The 20,918-nt window shown below is 36.4% G+C and overlaps 1 protein-coding gene across 1 annotated transcript in view; it reads right to left on the bottom strand.

Annotated features, from left to right (window-relative positions):
- Positions 1-20,918, bottom strand: part of PIK3CA (phosphatidylinositol-4,5-bisphosphate 3-kinase, catalytic subunit alpha) — a 94,553-nt gene that overhangs the window by 34,136 nt on the left and 39,499 nt on the right. The window contains exons 2-6 of the mRNA XM_011958660.1: positions 5,380-5,807; positions 4,655-4,864; positions 2,988-3,238; positions 1,042-1,287; positions 244-329 (exon numbers count right to left, since the gene is read on the bottom strand). Coding sequence (XP_011814050.1) covers positions 244-329; positions 1,042-1,287; positions 2,988-3,238; positions 4,655-4,864; positions 5,380-5,731 — 1,145 coding nt within the window. The 5' untranslated portion in view covers positions 5,732-5,807. The remainder of the gene's footprint in view (positions 1-243; positions 330-1,041; positions 1,288-2,987; positions 3,239-4,654; positions 4,865-5,379; positions 5,808-20,918) is intronic.

The following is a 20,918-nucleotide window of genomic DNA, read 5'->3' as shown; positions in this document are numbered from 1 at the left end:
TAGCCAGGATGGTCTCAATCTCCTGACCTCGTGATCCACCCGTCTCGGCCTCCCAAAGTGCTGGGATTACAGGCTTGAGCCACCGTGCCTGGCCTGCCTAGCTAATTTTTAAGAAAAAGTTTTTGTAGAGATGGGGTCTTGCTTTGTTGCCCAGGCTGGTCTAAAAAAATATACTGCTTTTATTGATCACACTGCTAAACACTAATATAACCTTTGGTAATATAAGTCTATATACTTCCTCACCTGGGATTGGAACAAGGTACTCTTTGAGTGTTCACATTGTCACATAAGGGTTCTCCTCCATGGTAGATACCTGTTCGAACATAGATCTAAAAGAAAAAAGTATGTATTTACTAATGTATACACTCAACATACACATATGCACACACTAGATAGACTCAAATATAAAACCACGGAATTTTTGTTCAGATATAGCTTGGTTCTTCTTTTCTTCACATATATAATAAGTTAATACTGATGTAGAGTCTTCACCAAAATTAGTTGCTGCTTTCATCCACTAATAACAATGGAGACATCACACTACTAAAACATAAATATAGGCCCACAATCCCTTTAAGGCAGGTATGTAATTCAGAGTTTCCATATTTTAGAAAGCTAAATTAGTAAACATACTTACTAAATACTACTTCCTTAGCTGATGAAGCAGTACCTCATAAAGACATTAATATTTCTTTAATAAGATACATGAATATTTATACTAAGTGGGGTTAATAAAGATTATAAAAACCCTCACTTAAGGTTGGTTACGGTCTTTCTGCCAAACGAATTTCATAGAACTTTTGATTTTAAGAGCTAGAATTGTGAATATTAGAATTATTAACAAAGGACTGTGAGCTGTATAATAGCTAAGGTAGATGGAAGCTCAAGTAAAATTCATGATATATTTTTACATTCGGAGATTTGGGTGTTCTCCTAACCATCTGAAAACATACTACAGGTCAACAGATTACTGCATAGTTCAAGAAAAAGGTTATATAAAATAAATTCTATAAAATAATAAGCATTAGCATTTGACTTTACCTTATCAATGTCTCGAATATTTACATTCACATAGGTTGCACAAAGAATTTTTATTCTGAGTGCACTATTTATAACCCAAAGGGATTTTGTAGATGTTTCTCCATTCATATATGGTGTAGCTGTGGAAATGCGTCTGGAATAAGATGGCATTGTAAAACAGTCCATTGGCAGTTGAGAATAAAGGCTTTCTTTAGCCATCAACATCAAATTGGGCATCCTCCCAAGCATTATACAGCTTCTTATATACTGTAAGAGATTAAGGGGGCGAGCCATTTCCTGTAAGGTTTTTCATTTTAAAAGTAACATGTAAGAGTATTATGAGAATGTACATATTAATCTGCAAAGGCGATAAACATTATAGACCACATTTATTAGTAGTTGCTATAACATTTAAAATACTAACATTTAGGATTTAGGTTGAAGCACAAGATCAACCAAACACTTCTGAATATAAATTGCATAAAGAAAAAAATTAAGGTCAACTTTTGAAACTATAGTTCTACCCTTAACTGGAGGCCAAAAAAGGAATTAAAAACAAGGATCACGGGATACTCATTATGAAAACATTGTATTTGGTAACAGAAAAGCAGTATCACTTAGGACACCTCTGTCATTCAATCTATTAAGTCATATTGATGTCCCACCCAAAGGCTGCTGTTCACTTGCTTTTTTGTCCAAACGTACTGAGAAACGTTAGTTTTGCTAAAATTAAAACAAAAAAACACAAATAGTGGAGACCAGTAATATTATGGATAAATATTTACAAAAAATACTAAATACACTGGTCTGAATTTTGAAATGGTAGTTAGGATAGAGATTCTTAATATAAAGGTTACTGTATACACATTATTTTCCTACCCATAAGCCCCACTAGACAATAAGCAACCTGAAGGTCAGGACCAAGTTTTATTTGGTATTGTAAATTAGTACTTGACATATGCTTGGCACAAAATAGTTGCTTCTTATAGGTATTTATTTAATAAATAGAAAAAGAGAGTAGGAAAGTACCAATAGTATATCTTAACAGTAGGTCATGGATTTTTTGAAATGTCTCTTTCAATCCATTCCAGGGCCATTGGTTGGAGGGGATAAAAATCACGAAATAGGCTGGGCACAATGGCTCATGCCTATAATCCAAGCACTGTGGGAGGCCGAGGTGGGAGGACTGTTTGCGTCCAGAATTCAAGACCAACCTGGGCAATATAATGAGACTTTGTCTCTAAAAAAAAAAAAAAAAAATTAGCTGGGCATCGTGGCACATGCATGTGGTCCCAGCCACTTAGGAGGCTGAGGTGAGAGGATTGCTTGAGCCTGGGAGGTTGATGCTGCAGTGAGCCATGATCATACCACTGCATTCCAGTCTGAGAGGCAAAGCGAGACCCTGTCTCAAAAAACAAACAAACAACAACAACAACAACACTCATGAAATAGCTATATTTAGGAGCTAGAGTAACTGCCAACATTTTCAGCCTCTCAAATGAATTAATCACAGAATTAAAAGAATAAACTTACAAATGGTATTTACTAATATTACTTATCAATAAGTATATTCTAAAAATACAGATACTTGGTTGGGCACGGTGACTCATGCCTGTAATCCCAGCACTTTGGGAGGCCAAAGCGGGTGCATCATGAGGTCAGGAGATCAAGACCATCCTAGATAACACGGTGCAAACCCTGTCTCTACTAAAAATACAAAAAATTAACCAGGTGTGGTGGTGCGTGCCTGTAGTCCCAACTACTCGGGGGGCTGAGGCAGGAGAATGGTGTGAACCTGGAAGGCAGAGCTTGCAGTGAGCCAAGATCATGCCACTGCACTCCAGCCTGGGCGACAGAGTGAGACTCCATCCCCGCCTCAAAAAAAAAAAAAAAAAAAAAAAAGATACTCATCCTCAATGTGATTACTTTTTAAAATAAAAATTAATATTTTGAAACTTGTTACTCACCTTATACTGACTCAGAGGATATTTTTCTAGGAAGTATTCATCACATCCACACACTTTTAAAATATACTTGCCCTGATATTCTAAAACACAGAGTTTCAGCTGTTCAGAGGATAGCAACATACTTCGAGTTTTTTTCCTGATTGCTTCAGCAATTACTTGTTCTGGTACACAGTCATGGTTGATTTTCAGAGTATACTTCTGCTTGTCATTATTTGGAGAAACTATTACCCAAATCACCACTATTATTTGCCCTATAACAGGAAAACATTATTAGATGCAATCACCATATCTCTTTCATTTTTCAAGGGAAAAATTTCAACAAGTGTGCACTATCATTACTTTATCCATATCAGAAATGCTTTTTAATCAGCCCAATTAAAACTAGGTAAATATCAGTAGAAATAGAAAATGTTCATATCTGAGTGGGCTGCCAGACCATTCCCAACTCTCATGTTTTATGACAAGCACACAAAACTGTGACAAGTGGGTCACAAGTATCTGAGACCAAACTAATTTCCATTCTAAACTATATGACATTACTGCATGGGTACCGCCCCCTATGAACAGTGATTCATGATGGTATCAAAGGTTCGACAGTGCCTAAGGTGAGAGTTTCTGGTAACCATGGGAAGTAAACAAAGAACCAATGGAGGCTTAAAGATGTTAAATTAGAATGACAGAAAATGTGAGGGAGGAAAGGTAAGAAAATTAAGAGGCGAGAGGAAATGGATTGTCTAATTTTCTCCTTTTAAGATTAACTAAGCCAAGAGGACAAAAAAAAGAAAAAAGAAAGATGGAGAAAATGGGAGGACAAACTATGTAGAGAGGCTTGGGTGTTCACAGTAAATTTCTTTCAAGTTGTCTATATGTTGAAAATTTTTCACAAGAAATGCTGGTGAAATTGAAAAAAGCATTTCACTTAAAAATATATGCTAGAATAGATTTTTGAAAGATCTTATGTTGCATTAAACTACTTTGAAAAATACGGATAAAATAGTAATAAGATGTCTTAACTTAGTCTACTGACAGGATTTGATATTTAATAGTGCGTGAGAGTTAACTCAAATTGATAATTTTACTTTGTTACCCTGAAAAATACATTTATCTGATACAATGACATGTATTTCGAAAACAATATAGTTTATATAGTTTCCTGTTCACTTAATTCTAGAAACTGATACATTAAATGTCAAAAATCTACCTATATATTATCACTCATGATCAGAATTACTGCATTTAATATTTAAGAAAATTACTTATTTTTTTCTGGTGTATTTATGATATGTAACAGTAAGAATGTAGAAAGTTTTCCCAAAATTTCATGAAATGTTTCTATTTTTACTTGTTTTTATTTATGAAAAGATAATCAGCTCTAATTGTGAATCCTAAAAAATAGTAAATTTCAAACTCATATTTCTTCCGCTTTATAGACAATTTACCAAGAAATCAGTATCATATTCATACAAAAATTCAACCAATAAATATTGATTGTACACAATTTGTATTTAGCATTCAACTATGTCTTGTCAGTATAAGCAGTCCCTGCCTTCAAGCAGCTTACTATCTAGCTGGAAAAAAAAAAAAACAAAAAAGACTATACAAAGATTTAGGCACAGGCAGAAGACCGCACTATAGTAACAATTAGAGTAGATTAGTCATTTTCTTACCTTTATCTAATTTATTATATATGTGCTTTGGCAATTCTGGTGAAGATTCTACATTTGGAGGATAGACATACATTGCTCTACTATGAGGTGAATTGAGATCCCTAAGATCCACAGCTTCTTTACAAACATTCAGAATATTTCTTCGGAAGTCCTGTACTTCTGGATCTTTAACCATATCAAATTCACACACTGGCATGCCGATAGCAAAACCTTTAATAAAATTACATAAAGAATATAACATTCTATTACATACATAGTATGAACATGTTTTTTTACAAACAGGGAACTCTGTAGATTTGGAAGATCACAATAGAGTAAAAAAAGTACCTCTAGGTGAAAAAAAATTTTGATGAATGCATATATATTAAGAGTTGATAAAGTCCCAAATATTTTTAATACATAAAAAATAATATATTCAGCAATTTAGAGCAAAGGCAGCAAACATTCCTATCAATCATTTTTAAAAGAATAACAAAATTGAGATATAACAAATGTAAGTCATCCCCCAAATGATATTTCTTAAATAAAACCTTATGGAATAATATCAAGGTGTTAAAAATAGTTCCATAGTTCAATACTAAAACATACTTTAGATTTATAATGATTTTTATTTAGAAAGCTATTTAAGATTACGAAGGTATTGGTTTAGACAGAAATTTTTTAGTAAGAGACAACAGTTAAGCTTCATAGTTATTTGCATTTTAGAATAGGATACTGTATCATACCAATTTCTCGATTGAGGATCTTTTCTTCACGGTTGCCTACTGGTTCAATTACTTTTAAAAAGGGTTGAAAAAGCCGAAGGTCACAAAGTCGTCTTGTTTCATCAAAAAATTCTTCCCTTTCTGCTTCTTGGGTAACACTTACGAAAATGTAAGAAGATTCATCTTGAAGAAGTTGATGGAGGGGGTATTTTCTTGCTTCTTTAAATAGTTCATGCTTTATGGTTATTAATGTAGCCTCACGGAGGCATTCTAAAGTCACTATCATTCCATTTGGTAGTAAACATTCTACTAGGATTCTTGGGGGCATTAAGTGGATGCCCCACAGTTCACCTGATGATGGTCGTGGAGGCATTGTTCTGATTTTTTGCAGGTTTTACATATAAAACTACTTCAAGGAATTAGATGTATGGTTGTCCCAAAGCAGAAACCTAAATCAAAGAAGGAAAATGTAAGTTAAAAGAGATACAACTACAGAATACATTTATAACATTGCTAAAATGTAAAAACTAATTTTCCATGGTTTGACGTGATTAGGCTAAGAGGTAATAATTCATCTTAAATATTTTAATCGAGACTGTTGCTCTAAATTAGGCTATAAAGAATTTATTTCAGCAGAGATTAGAAAAACCACTTGTATTTAATTAAATTTAATAAAGTCATTTAAGAAAACATTATATATATTTGAGTGGATTTTCTAAGTCAGGTTTCATCAAGCCAGAGATAACGCTATGGGAAGAATGAAAAGTAAGCTGCAATTCAACCCACAATTCCCGTTGCATATCACCTTTATTATTCTCTTCTATCTTATGGACCAACAGAATTTAGGCCAGAAAGAATCTTTTAGATCATGGGTCCACTGCTCTTATTTTAAAATAAGTAAAACCATGCCTAGAGAAGTCAAATCCTTTTCCTTTTTCACTCTCTGCCCTCATTTCACTCTCTGCCTCATGTAATAATGAGAAATTTTATGGCTTAGTCTTTTCTTTCTTAAATCAATCTCTGTAATTTTCCTTTTTCTTTTTGTGTTGATTCTTACCTAGGTGATATCTTAGACATTCTGTTCTTAAAGTATGATTTAGGTGTATATTCACAATATTAGAAAATGTCATCAATGATTTTTCCTTGAAGTATGAGGATGAATTTGTAATGATCTATCTACTTTCTCAAATAACCCAGTCCTAACACTTCTGATTGAAATGAATCTACACATAAATAAGATCCATGACTCTCTTTGTCAGTGCCATGTTCCAATCAGTTTGTAATATTTTAAAAACTATTAAGTATTAATTATGAGTTAAAGGCCTTTAATTTTTTAAGACATAAACAAGCTTGGGGGTCTTTTAGAAGATATTATCAAAATCCATAAAACACAAGTTTACTTCTTGCTGTTTATATTTTCTTTTATTCAGTGAGTGAAACTGTAAGAGTATATCAAAAGGCAAAGTGAGAGATACCAAGTAAGAAAAAAAAGAAAGTTAAGCTACAGAAATGAATCAAAAAGGCCTAGATAATCTACTATATTTGATTAGTCTATCAGGAATTGTAGGTAACAGCTATAAATGACACTGTTTGCTTATGCACTAAAAGTGGATTGGTGCTATCCCCAGGACTATGTTGGGTGTGGGAATCAAATGATGAATAAGATAGACATGGCCCTTGCCTTCACAAGACAAAGCAAAGAATATGAAAATTATGTGTATGCTGTGTGTGGGGCAATTACATTCACACTTACAAAACAGAATAAATGCTATCCTGGAGAACTTACAATACAGAATAAATGCTATCCTGGAGAAGTGCCAGGTTCTATAAAAGCACATAACACAGTCATCAGGTTTGGGGTGGGAAGGTTTCCCATAGTAGGTAACATAAACTTAATCCTTTAAAGATAAGCGGCCAGGCGCAGTGGCTCACACCTCTAATTTCAGCACTTTGGGAGGCTGAGGCGGGTGAATCACGAGGTCAGGAGTTCGAGACCAGCCTGACCAACATGGTAAAACCCCATCTCTACTAAAAATACAAAAATTAGCTGCATGTGGCGGCACATGCCTGTAATCCCAGCTACTCAGGAGGCTGAGGCAGGAGAATCGCTTGAACCTGGGAGGCAGAGGTTGCAGTGAACCTAGATCACTCCACTGCACTCCAGTCTAGGTGACGGAGTGAGACTCTATCTCAAAAAAACAAAACAAAACAAAACAAAACAAAACAGATAAGAGTTGAACGAACACAAGAAAGAGGAGAGGAAACCTGCCATCCCTTACTCCTCTCTCCATCTCACACCAATCAACATCTAACCCATCAACAAGCTTCATTAATTCTCTATTCTGTCTACATTCTTTCAAATACCACTCTTTGTGGTATTTGGGCTGGTCATCACTATTTCTTTTCTGGACCACTGCAAAGGCCTAAATGGTCTCCCTGAATCTATGCCTGCCCCCTATAATCCACCTCCACCTCATAGCCAGGGTGACTTAAAGAGAGCGAGAGGGTCTAATTTGATTATACATTTATGCTGTACCAATTCTTGGTTGCAAACAAATAATTATGGTATGCTTCAGAGTTCTAACATATAAAGGATGTGAAGAGTAGGAATAGCAGAAATTTTTAGCCTTTTTCCCACCCACAGAAATACAGAAATTAACTGGAAACAATGAAGAATATAAGAAAATTATTTTTTGATAGTTGAAACTATTTTTCTTCAAACTTATAAAAGAGATCCACTGAACTTATAATATTTAAAATAATTGTCCTATTTCCTACATGTAAAAAATTTCATTGGCTGGTAAAAAGACCAGATGGATCAATCTGTATGAACAATTATAGAAGTGACTTAAATTTTTTTAAATCTACAAAAAATTTGAAGAATGCAAGGGAAAATGCCAAATGACTACTTTTAAATGACATGCCTGCATAAAAAAGTTCAAATGAAAACAAAACCAAAACCACAAGCCACACAAAAACAGCAGCTGTGTTTATGATTTTTCTCTGCTGAATGGCACTGACAGGTCTCTATTATGGAACTACTGGAGCAACTATTTTATATAATAAACAACAGCCCACAGGGAACCCTCATATGTTTCCTAAGTATTACTAAGAAAGAAGCCTAGTTAGTAGACAGATCACTGGTTTTATTCCTTAGTCTACAGTAGTATATTTATGGGTAATTAACTATTAAATACTCAAGACACACCCTTTTCATTAAGAGAATAAACGTGATTATGGTAATAAAACACTTGTTGATCCTGGAAGGCAGGCACGGGTTGACATTCTGGTAGACAGAATGACAGTCTTTTTATTTGTCAGACGGTTATTTGTCTTCTCATGCCAGGCCTTATTCTGTACAAACCATTACCCCCGGGTTCACATAAAGTGTAGAAGTGGCAAATGGAACTAACATTTATTTTTTGAGTATGTACCATGTACTTGAGTGGGCAGTAACTCTATTGGGGAAGATATTATCATTTTACATATGAGAAAACTGAAGATCAGAAGTGAAGTCACTTGCCTCCAATACATGGATTTTGAATCCAGGTCTAGATTATTTTAAAGCCCATACTATAACTATGCTGTTATCTGGGTTTTAGTTATGGCCAGGCAATATTCACCAGTAGTGAATAAGAGAATGAGCTCTAATTTGAATCTACACTAGATTCAAATTTTGGCCCCCTTAGTCACTAGTTGTATGGCCTTGGGTAGTTTAGTTCATCTCACTGAATCTCATTTTTGTTAAATTGGGGTAATAATGGCATCTACTTCATTGAATTGTTGTGAAGATAGATGAGGTGATATATGAAAAATACAGAGGCACAGAGATCAGCACACAGTAAGCACTTAATAAATGTTAAACATTAGCAATAAACTTGTAAAGTATTACCAACATTACCTTTTCAAGCTTATTAGGAATTATACACTGCTGGCACCAGATGGGGTAAGAAAAGGTTTTCGGTTTTTGTTTTTTTTTTTTTAACCAAGAAGGCAAGTAAATAAGGAGCTTCATAAAGAAGTTATGTTTCAAGTGCTAATACCTGAAGGTAGCAAGGCTCACACACAAGCCTGGAAGAGTACCGAGTGGCTCAGATGCCGGTGCTTTCCCAGCTGCTTCCAGTTCCCCAGATTCCCAAGATTCCTATTGAAATGTTATAGCTATCTACAGCTTAGGTGTCGGGAATCCCTTGTTATCTCTCTCTACCCTGTTTTTGTTGAGAAGTACCTGCTTAATGTCAGTCTCAAGGCTAAGTATGGTACAAAAACAAAGGTTAAAAAGATGCTTTCCCTTCTGCAGTTAAGGGCCTCATAGTTTACTGGGGAATGACTTTAACAATGTGATAATTGTTACAAGATAGAATACGAACAATGGAAAAGCCTGAGGAGATTAGGGAAGACTTCAGAGAGGTAAAGTTTCAGTAGAATATTATAGATCAAAAATTTCACAGAGAGGGTATGGCCTGAACGTAAGAGAGCCTATAGAAGGGTGCTCTAGATTGCCACAAGAGAGTGTGTATAAAGTCAGACCATGAAAGAATGCAGCCTGTTCCTAGCAATACAAGCTGTTTTTTATTACTTGAGTCTAAAGTGCATGAACAGGTGGAGTATGTGACAAAGAAGGAGAGGTGAAAGGTAGGTAGGGGCCAGATGTAAAAACATGTTAGAGTTTGAATTTTACATTGTACACTGTTAGTAAAAAGAAGACTCTGGGCTGGGGGCTGTGGCTCACACCTGTAATCCCAGCACTTTGGGAGGCTGAGGCAGTAGGATCGCTTGAACTGAGGAGTTCCAGAGCAGCCTGGGCTCAAGACCCCATCTCTACAAAAAAAAAAAAACAAACAAATTAGCCAGGTGTGGTGGTAGATGCCTATGGTCCCAGGTACTCTGGAGGCTGAGGTGGGAAGATCTGAAGCCTGGGAGGTCAAGGCTGCAGCAAACCATGATGGCGCCACTGCATTCCAGCCTGGGCAAGAACGAGACCCTGTCTCCAAAAAAAAAAAAAAGTCTCAAGTATTTTGAGCTAAAAATGACATGATGCTTTTAAAATGATTTTTAAATTCTCTCAGAGTTCTTTAAAAACTGCTTTTCAAGTGTAGGTTATAATCAAATGAACATTAAAGTGTAAAAATTACATATTCTCAATTGTCTAGAGAAAAATCCCTAAAATTAAGAAATCAGAATATATAACATTTTAAATAAAAGGGCCTTTAGACTACAGAAAAAATTAAATACTGATAAAGAAGATGGAATTATTAAATTTAAAGCAATAGAGGGGGATAAATCACTATAAAATTATGCAATCCTAATGTAGTTTGGAGGTAAATTTAAGGTCACAGAATTAAAAACGTATTTACTAAAAACAAAACACTTTAAAGGTCAAGAAACCAGTCTATTGAGGTTTTGAGTTCAGAATGCCAGGACTAAAGATTCATATGCATATTGACAAATCACTACTATCTGGAAGTCTTAAGAGTAAATAAATTGGTTTTGCTTATCCTAATTTTCTATATATCGAAATACGTTATTTCAGTTTGAAGACTGTTCAAAATAGAGCAGTCCTATTTTCTTAGAAGTGTGTGCATGTGCACCATTCACAATTTACCTTTTTGATGAATTACAGTCATCATAAGCACCAATTACTGGGCTATACTAAAACACAAACAGCAAAGCTCTTCAGGAGTATTGAGAAATTTGGTGGAGAGTTGGGGGTACATTTCTGGTCCTAAAATCAACAACCCCAGGTTGCTGAATGCCTCCCATTTCTTTGTTTTCTATCAGTCAATGGTCACTTCTGAGCGAAGGCCAACCTGCCCGATTATAGTAGCATCTCCTTCTTCTAGTCAGCATTGACATGTGACCACCATTTTACAAAGTATAAACTAAAGGCCAACAGACCAAAGATAATACAAGAGCCTCTGCTGTATGACCTTAAGAGCACAAAATATGTGACAACGGATGCCTCGATCATCAGAGATTTTTGTTTACTTCTTTCTTCTGGTGTTAAAATTACTGTTAAAAGTTACTGTGCTTAGGAAGGAAGTACTTAAACATCTTCAGAAAGCCTGAACCTGTGTTAACTTGTTGGTATGGACTGGGTGTGCATCAGCAGTCCACTTGGGTAGACAGTACTACCCAGCAGAAGTAACGATACCTTTAAGAACAACGTAAGTAGCAGAAATAAAGAGTAAAAAACAGTATCAGATTCTCCATTGTCATTTGACTTTTATACTGGAAAGTTTCTTAATTCATTGGGCAATTCATTATTTTGAACACTTGATGCATACTCTTTCAGACCAAGAAGACAATGACATCTTGACAGCTTGATTTTCAATCCCTAAATTGAAAGCCTTTCTCTATTTACATTAGAATTCTATTTCTAGATTTCATTATTTAAGGCAAGGGTGGTCAAAGTAAGACCCACAGGCCAAATCCAACTCACCACTTGCTTTTGTAAATAAAGTTTTATTGGAACACAGGTAACAAACTGTGTTTACATAATGTCAATAATACTTTCCCACTGCAACAACAGAGTTGAGCAGATGCTATAGAGACCATATGGCCTGCAAAGCCTAAAATATTACTATCTGGCATTTTGCAGAAAAAAACTTTGCTGATCCCTGTAATGTATAAGAATTACCTGGTATCAACTGGATAAGTGCCCAGTGGCTAAGTTATCCCAAGCCCTGCCTCTGCAAACCACAGTCCTTCAGTGTCAACCTAAGTTCTTCAAGCCATTAAGTTAAAATCTTGAAATAGCAAAGTATCTCAGAAGTGATTTAAGTGGGTACTTTCATTGCTAGGAGCTTACTACCTGATAGGAAACTTTTTGTGGAGTAATTCTGAAGTTATCCCTAAACATTGTTCCTCCGAAATTACCTTGTTCATTCCCTCAGTTCTGCTTTCTCTATCTCATCACATACTTGAAAGCTATTAGACTTTCCCCTGGGTCTTTTTTTGCCAATTCCTTCAACCATAATTCAGGCAAGATAGTTTACCATCTCATTTTTGCCATTACTGGATATGCCCTTTTGCTAATATCCATCTCAAAATGTGGCAATGAAAATCTTGTACAATACTCTGGAGTCAGTATTTCCAAGGCAAAGTACAGAAAACTATTACTTGACAATGGATTTCCAGTCTATAAATAGAGCCTAAGATGTTTTCTGGCTTAATTACTTTAAAATATGCAAAAAGTGTATTTTATATATTTCAGTTCAGGTTTCAATTTCAAAAGTGTATTATGTTTAAAATACTTATGTTTTTAGGCTGGGCATGGTGGCTCATGCCTGTAATCCCAGCACTTTGGGAGGCCGAGGGGGGTGGATCACCTGAGGTCAAGAGTTTGAGACCAGCCTGGCCAACATGGTGAAACCCTGTCTCTACTAAAAATACAAAAATTAGCTGGACACGGTGGTGGGTGCCTGTAATCCCAGCTACTTGGGAGGCTGAGGCAGGAGAATTGTTTGAACCTGGGAGGCGGAGGTTGCAGTGAGCCGAGACTGTGCCATTGCACTCTAGCCTGGGCAACAAGAGCGAAACTCCATCTCAAAACAAAACAAAACAAAAAAACCCACCAAATACTTATATTTTTAAAACATCGATATCGTATCTGCATTAAAAAGTCATTAAAAATAAGAAAAAGTTATTTTGAAGCATACCTCAGCACAATGGCACAAGTGGCAGCCCGATCAATGCAAACAGCCACAATTTGCTAAAATAAGCAGCTTGTATTTTCTAGTTATTTATGTTCCACAAATATAGAAGCTGTTTAAATGTTTGCTGAATGACCAACAGTTTGTAAAACAAGTTTTACCCATACTTTTAGATGTATGTTGACAAAACGTTTTCCACTCTCATTCTTAGATAGAGCCAACAAGAAAAAAATAGTTTTGTGGCTAACTCAGTTACATCTCTTTATTTGCTCATGTTAGGGGTCAGGAAACTACACCCCAAAGTATGATGCTTTGACATGATGACTTCTTTGAACTAAAAAAGTAGCAACAGAACCAAGGTCTGACATTCCCCTGTACCTCTGTCTCTCCATCCTCTTCTCTTCCTAAAGTGAAGAAAGGGCTTTCTCTGAAGTTTCCCTTATCAAGAGGGAAGTTTCTCCAGAAGGAATGTAATTGTGAACCCCATCTTCTGGAATCTACATTAACTCCTATCACAGAAGAGGGGACTAGAGGTCTGCACACCCAAGACACCAGGCCCATACAGACTTTTCACCTAGTCTTCTGAGGGCTACTACCTGAGAGACTTGATCCACACAGCAAGACAATTTTTGTTCACAGTGCAGTTCTTCCCCTCACCCTCCAGGAGCCTTAAGCCTTACTTGTTTCTGTAGCTAAAAGTACTATTTAAGCTTCAGCCCTCTGGCCCTTATCTGAGTCTCATACTTTGTAGGACCCCTATGCATATGCATACGATACATTTACATGCCTTTTCTCCTGTTAATCTGTCTACTGTCAAGTTTATTTCTCAGACCCAAATATTGAGCCTCCAGAGGAGAGAGAGAGATGGTTCCTTCACCCCCCTACAACTCATTAACTAGGAGGAAAAAAAAAAAAAAAGCTTTTCTGATTTTTAAATTACCAAATGAATCTTTAGTCTGATTTGGAAAAGAACAAAACTTCCCTCTTCATTTGCTACAGAAACATGATTCAAATCTGGGTTAATAATTTGATGGTCTTATTACTGCAGTTGAAACTTACTTTAAATATTTCTAGAGTCAGTTACTCCCTTTTTAAATGTTACCACAGCCTTTTATATGTATTTCTGTAACTGTACCTCAATATACTCATTAAAATTATCTATAGTTATGTTTGACCTCCTATTAGGCTACGAATTTTTTCAGGATAGGGTCTTTTATGCGGGGGGGGTTGTGGGGGGGGTCACTATAATCCTAGAGCATAGAAGAGCAGGTAGAAAAACTAAATTGTTGAAATTACTCCAGTGAAAATGTAACAAGGGCCTAAACAAAGAGAGATAGCAATAGAAATAGTAAGAAATGGATGGTTCAAAAATCAAAAGCACTCAGAGACTCAAATTTGGATTTGAGGGATAAGAAGCATAATTTTAAACAAATTTCACTATAGTGGAGATGCATGGGAAGCAAGTATCCTTCAGTACAATTTTCTGGACCCCAGTTAGGGCCTCTAAAATTCTCTTCCTCTAAGAGTCACTGAGCTGTTTCTGGAGTGAGTCCAAAGGGACAGCTGTAATATATACTAGCTCTGGAAGGATGCATATTATCCATTTCTTTCAAAGTGCTGTCCTTCACCGACCTTTAAAAGCTGGCCATGAGAAAACAGATTTAACTCACACTTTTAGAGAGACCAAAAGACCTTTACAACTTCAGGGTGGAAAATCAAGTTCTCATCACTAGTATGCAAAAAATTTAAATTCCTTTAGTGAGGAACTGCAATTCATTTTCACTATTAAATTCATATTTACAGTGCTAAGAAACATGTTATAAAAATACATTTCAGAGACTTAATGAATTATATAAGACAAGGGTTTCCTAATACGAGGCCCATGAACGGGTTTAGAGAGGATCTGTGCTGACACATTTTTTTTTAATGACAAATAATTAAGGCTTAGGTGAGTAATATTTATAGCAACGTAGACTTCTGATTATCAGTAAATGTGACCAAGGTGGGTTATCAGTAAATGTGACCAAGGTGGGTTAAAAGAATCCAGTTTGAATAGCAAAATCAAATGGTAAAGAACCATTAATGAAGTATAGATTAACACTTGGATCTTAGATTATTAAAGCATGAATTTTAAATTTCGTATTTTATAAAAAGAAACCATACCAGATACTGAAACGTGTAGTCACTACTTTTCTCAATTTGATTTTTATTTTTTTATTTTTCCTTTTTGTTTTTTTTTTTTGAGATGGAGTCTTGCTCTGTCACCCAGGCTGGAGTGCAGTGGCATGATCTCAGCTCACTGCAACCTGTTTACTGGGTTAGAGCAATTCTCCTGCCTTAGCCTCCCGAGTAGCTGGGACTACAAGTGTGTGCCCATGCCCAGCTACATTTTTTGTATTTTTAGTAGAGACAGGGTTTTGCCATGTTGGCCAGGCTGGTCTCGAACTCCTGACCTCAAGTGATCCGCCTATCTCGTTCTCCCAAAGTGCTGGGATTACAGGTGTGAGCCACTGTGCCCAGCATACTTAAATTTTAAAAATTCAAATTTTAGTGTGCAAAAGGACAAATTAAAGTTTCTTAAAATATAAGCTCAGAATAAAATATAAGCTTAAAATTAAAGCTAAACATTAACAAAGGTGAAGGGAAGATACGATTATGAGAAAAGGTAAATGTACTTAATGTGGAAAATGATATATATTTCATATTATACCATTTAATAGGATACAAATGATTCCACAGTGATAAAGAGTTTTCTACTAAATATTTCTTTTCTTATTTAATTATTTTATTTCTTTCTTTCCTGGGAAGAAGGGAGTCAAGGCAGATTATCACAGTTTCACATAAAAGCAGCAGCAGGTAGTCAGAAGTAAACCGTCATCCTCAGTTCCAATTACCCCAAATCAAGTAACACTGAAAATTCTGTTTACATTTTCACATCAAGAAGACTGTATTTGGTAAATGATGATTTCAAAATACAGAACGAAAAGAATGACTACTATTCCAAATGGAAAAAAATATATTAACATTTGCCTTTGGTTTTCTAGTAGTACAATACTTGGTCTCCAATTCTTTTATTCCTTTTTATTAACCAGCCCACCTTGTGACCAATGGCATGCACTGGTAAGACAGGTGGACAGACTTAGGGGTGTCTCCTGGCCAAAGAAAAGGACAAAAGCTAATCAAACCACAAAGAGAGCCTAACTGGTGACTTGAGCTTGTACACATCTTTAGCAACACCTGTAGCAAATGAATAACCAAGGAACCTGGAAACATTCTGGAAATCTCCAGATTTTTTTTCAGCTATGGTATTATTTAATATACAGTAGCAAAGAGAACAATGTATATTAACACAATCTAGTCCTAAGCAGAAATGGTCCAACCAGTAGTTTCATTTTAGTTGAGATCAGTACACCATCATCCTCAATTCCACTGAACCTAGAGAGAACTCTCCAATTCTTAAGTCTTCCTTGTAGGCTCATTTGAAGGTAGTTTCCTTATTTGCAAAAGGTGAATAAAAACAGCTATCACATAGTAATGTTATAATAATTAAATGAGGGTCGGGCATGGTGGCTCATGCCTATAAACCCAGCACTTTGGGAGGCCAAGGTGGGCAGATCACAAGGTCAGGAGATCGAGACCATCCTGGCCAACATGGTGAAACCCTGTCTCTACTAAAATTACAAAAAATTAGCTGGGTGTGGTGGTGGGTGCCTGTAGTCCCAGCTACTCCGGAGGCTGAGGCAGGAGGATCGCTTGAACCCGGGAGATGGAGGTTGCAGTGAGCCGAGATCGCGCCACTGCACTCCACCCTAGGCGACAGAGCAAGGCTCCATCCCGAAGAAAAATAAACAAAGAATTTAATGAGATAGTATACGCAAAGTCCTCAGCATAGTGCTTGGAACACAGAAATTCAATAAAGGATCCCTCTCTCTTATCTACTGGATCAATGTTATCTAAATGCATGTGTCCATAAAGGGAAAGACACAGAACTTTACTGTTTTAGACTTTTTGTAAAGAGATGGTAGATATTATCTAGTTAGAACTCCTACACTTAGTAAAACACTATTTGGTTCACTGAAGCAACACTTAAAAGAAATTTGGTATCATATAGAAGGTAATTTTTTAAATTCGAAAAAAAAAAACCACTTCCCTTACAAAATGACTATAAAGTAGCATCTTTTACATAAAGAGAGAAACAATCCTAAGGTATTTAAGTTTGGCAGCTGTATTTCCATTTCAGGACCAACTGTATATACTGAAGACAGTGAAAATAGAAGTCTATACACCTGATTGCCTCAATGAAAATTTAACCAATGAGATCAATGAAGAGATCAACCTAGCAAGGAATTGTGGTCTAATATTAAAGGAAATGCAAAATATGGAAGGATTCTTGAAATGTTACTGCAATTTCCTGCTAAGCAAACATTTCAGCTCCTGTGGAATTCAAAGAGAAAAGGTCCTGATGGTTCAACCTTTTACAACAAGTTTATAACCAAACCTATATTGCTGATAACTAAAAAAATAGGGCTCATTTTTCTTTGTAATTCCCCTTTACAAATGACTCACATTCCACATACTTCAGGAAGAAAATCCCTCTATGACTTGGAACTTCAAAGATGATGCTAACCACACACTGTTCCATTCTTGATTGATGGATTCATTTTTAAAAAAAACTATAAAAGGGCTCTACTTTTCAACTTAAAGTCAATGTTAAAACCACCTCTCCTCCCTTTTTCTTCCAAAAGCCCAGGGCTTCACCAAAAGTAACTTCACTCTTTGTTGCCATAATGAAGCTAACACCATTTCGGACTTGGCTGACATAAAATAGCTGTTTCCTGGCTGCTTGTGATCTAAAGAAAAAGAAACAAAAGTGTACATTATCCAGGGCCCAGCTTGTTGAGTTCATTAAGAGTTTAAGAATATCTAGATTAACATCTTAATTAAATTAAGAACATCTATGTCATATTGTGAAATATATATTTGGTATCTGTCCTCTCTCCTGGCACACAACTCCTAAATTCCTTGGAATCTCCAAAGTGTTAAGTGTCTTTCTGTATGCTAATAAGTTGACTGGTGGCTGGCAGCCCCTAGGTTGCTTCAGGATGAACGTTGGTTACCAGAAAAACCAAGGCAAGATTAAAGAATTGGGGCTTTTAGTCCCACCCCTACCTCCATCCCTCCCCCCCTCACCACCTCCTCAGAGGAGAGAGGGGCTGAAGGTTAAGCTGATCACCAATGGCCAATTATTTAATCAGTCATGCTACTTAATGAAGTTTCCATAAAAATCCAAAAAGGACTGAGTTCGAGGACTTTCTGGATAGCTGAACAAGTGGAGGTTCCTGGAAGGTGGCGTGCCCACAGAGGGCACGGAAGCTCCACACCCCTTCCCACAAGCCCTGCCCTATGCATCTTCTTCATCTGTATCCTTTGTAATATTCTTTATAATAAACCGAAGAATGTATTTCCCTGAGTTCTATGAGCTGCTCTAGCAAATTAATCAAACCCAAGGAGGGGGTCATGGGAACCCTGATTTATAGCTAGTCAGTCAGAAGCACAAGTAAAACCCGAGGCTTATGACTGTCTAAATGGATGGCAGTCTTGTGACTGAGCCCTCAACCTATGGGATCTGGACGCTATCTCCAGGCAGATAGTATCAGAACTGAATTGAATTACAGGATACTCAACTGCTGTCTATTGAAGAATCTGCTGCAGAATCAACTGACTGGTTGTTGGTGGGGAGAAATCCCCATATACTTCTTGGTGACCAGCGGTCACAGAAGTCTCCTGTGTTGATTGTTGTAGTGTGAGAGCAGAGGAAAAATGGTTTATTTCTATACAATCTAGAAAAAGATAACATGAGCAATATGTCTTTCAAATCACTTGACCTGATTCTTTTAAAGATCTGTAAGAAGCTGAAGGCAAGATGTTTCTGTAAGTTATCAGGGATTAGAACTTCTCCCCCTGAAGTTTATCAAATGGCTTCTCCTCTTTTGTTTTTATGTTTCTTTCTAGTATAGCTCAATGACTTAATAAGCCTTTCTGTGGCTCTGAATACAACAGCTTTCTTTCAAGTCTTTCCACTACTATGGGTGAGAGTGGAAAACAGTTGCCACACACTGTTCCCCCAGTGTTTCTTCATCAAAAATCAATGGCTATCTTATTTCCTTATATCATGGGGTGAGGACATAATTTAGTCACCATAGGGACTTGTATTCAAGTACTATCCCAGAAAGTGATACTCTTTAGTATTTAGATAAATTAAAACTTGCCTGCATCTCACTGATTAGCCCTATTGTCTTGAGAATGAAGAAGAGATGAGTCTTTCATACCAAACTTTTACAGTGCTGCCATCATAAAGTGAAACTTGGGTTAGCTACAGTTTCTTGGTAGAACCAATTGTTCTATCTTCCTTAAACATAACAGTCGGTATCCACAGAGGTGAAAGAATCCCCACCAAAATGCCTAAACAGAAGATTTTCAGTCTAGGCTGGCCCAATAAATAGAGCTATCAACTTTGGGGACACCAGCAGATACAATATATTCACCTAATTGCATCCACATATGTTTCACAGAAGGTCTTTTTGCTCTGGACTATTATTTTCATTTTTGACCAATTCAACATTCCAAACTTAACAGATTTATCTGTACTGTCTGTCAGAAGGCCAAAGTGATCTGGAGGGGAGAGAATCAGGGACTAATGATAAAGCTTCATCATGGTCTACTGTCTTCTGTAGAGTTCTCTATTTCCTGAGACCAAGTGTCATAAAATTGTAGCTATGGTGTCTGTGACTATGATTACATACTCCCAGGCACAAATAATAAGCAAAGCAGATATTAATATATCACTGTCCTAACTGGCTGTTGCAAGGACAATATTTTCAAAATCAAATGACACAGTCTGGACTGTGCTGCTGTGATTGTGGTGGTGATACTGCCAATATTGACGGGCTAAGGAGGAGGTGTAAATGGACTCCATCAATTTGCTTTGCAGCAGGAAAACAGCCTGCTGGTACGTGAATCCAGATTAAAAATATGGAGCACTTCTTGAATGTGTGTATCAATTTTGCACAGGGAGGGGCACTGCTCGTCTTGTCGTCCTTCTAATTTTAGTAGTATGTGCTGTGAAAATAGGCACTAGCCAATAATCTTCTACCAAAAATACTAGAAGGACCTTGGTTTTAGTTTCATTCCTGCCAAGACACAGGCCCTAATGGCTTCCATTACATAATTATGTTTCAGTTAACACAGTGTCATAAAACATATTTTAGTTCACAAAGTATTTAATACACAACGAGGATTAGACACTGGAAAAAGTCTGGCTCTAGATGTACTGAGTATCCTTGTTTGCCATATAAATACTTAGGTCCCTGACATTTTTGTCTAGTTATTTATCTATCCTTGCTATTATCTTTTTGTTCACATCACAACCTCAGCCTATGTCCTTCAACTGATTTGCTTTCTTAGGAGTTATTATTGTAATCTCTTATTCTTTCCTCTTATACCATATTTATATATTACTGGTATTCTCTCTTTTTTTTTTTTTTCCTTTTTGTGGAGAACGGGGTCTCGCTGTATTACCCAGGCAGGTCTCGAACTCCTGGGCTAAAGCTATCCTCCCGCCTCTGCCTCCCTGAGAGCTGGGATTACAGGCGTGAGCCACCGTGCCCGGCAGTATTCTCACCAATAGAAATAAAGCACAGAATGTATAGTGCACTGAAATTTTATTGCACTTAAGGTGATCACTTAATGTCTATTCTTAACTTGCTCATTTCAAATGCCAAATTTATTGGTCAAAACAACTTTTTCCTGGCTCTACATAAATCAATCAGATAAACCCATAAACAGCTTCTTGCAAAAATAATAACATTTTATTCCAACTATACTCTAATGAATTTAAGATATTGT

The sequence above is a fragment of the Colobus angolensis genome, unplaced genomic scaffold (assembly GCF_000951035.1).
Source record: "Colobus angolensis palliatus isolate OR3802 unplaced genomic scaffold, Cang.pa_1.0 Scaffold470, whole genome shotgun sequence".
Taxonomy (NCBI): Eukaryota; Metazoa; Chordata; class Mammalia; order Primates; family Cercopithecidae; genus Colobus; species Colobus angolensis.
The sequence above is the reverse complement of the archived record's forward strand: the minus strand, read 5'-3'. Positions and strand labels throughout refer to the sequence as shown.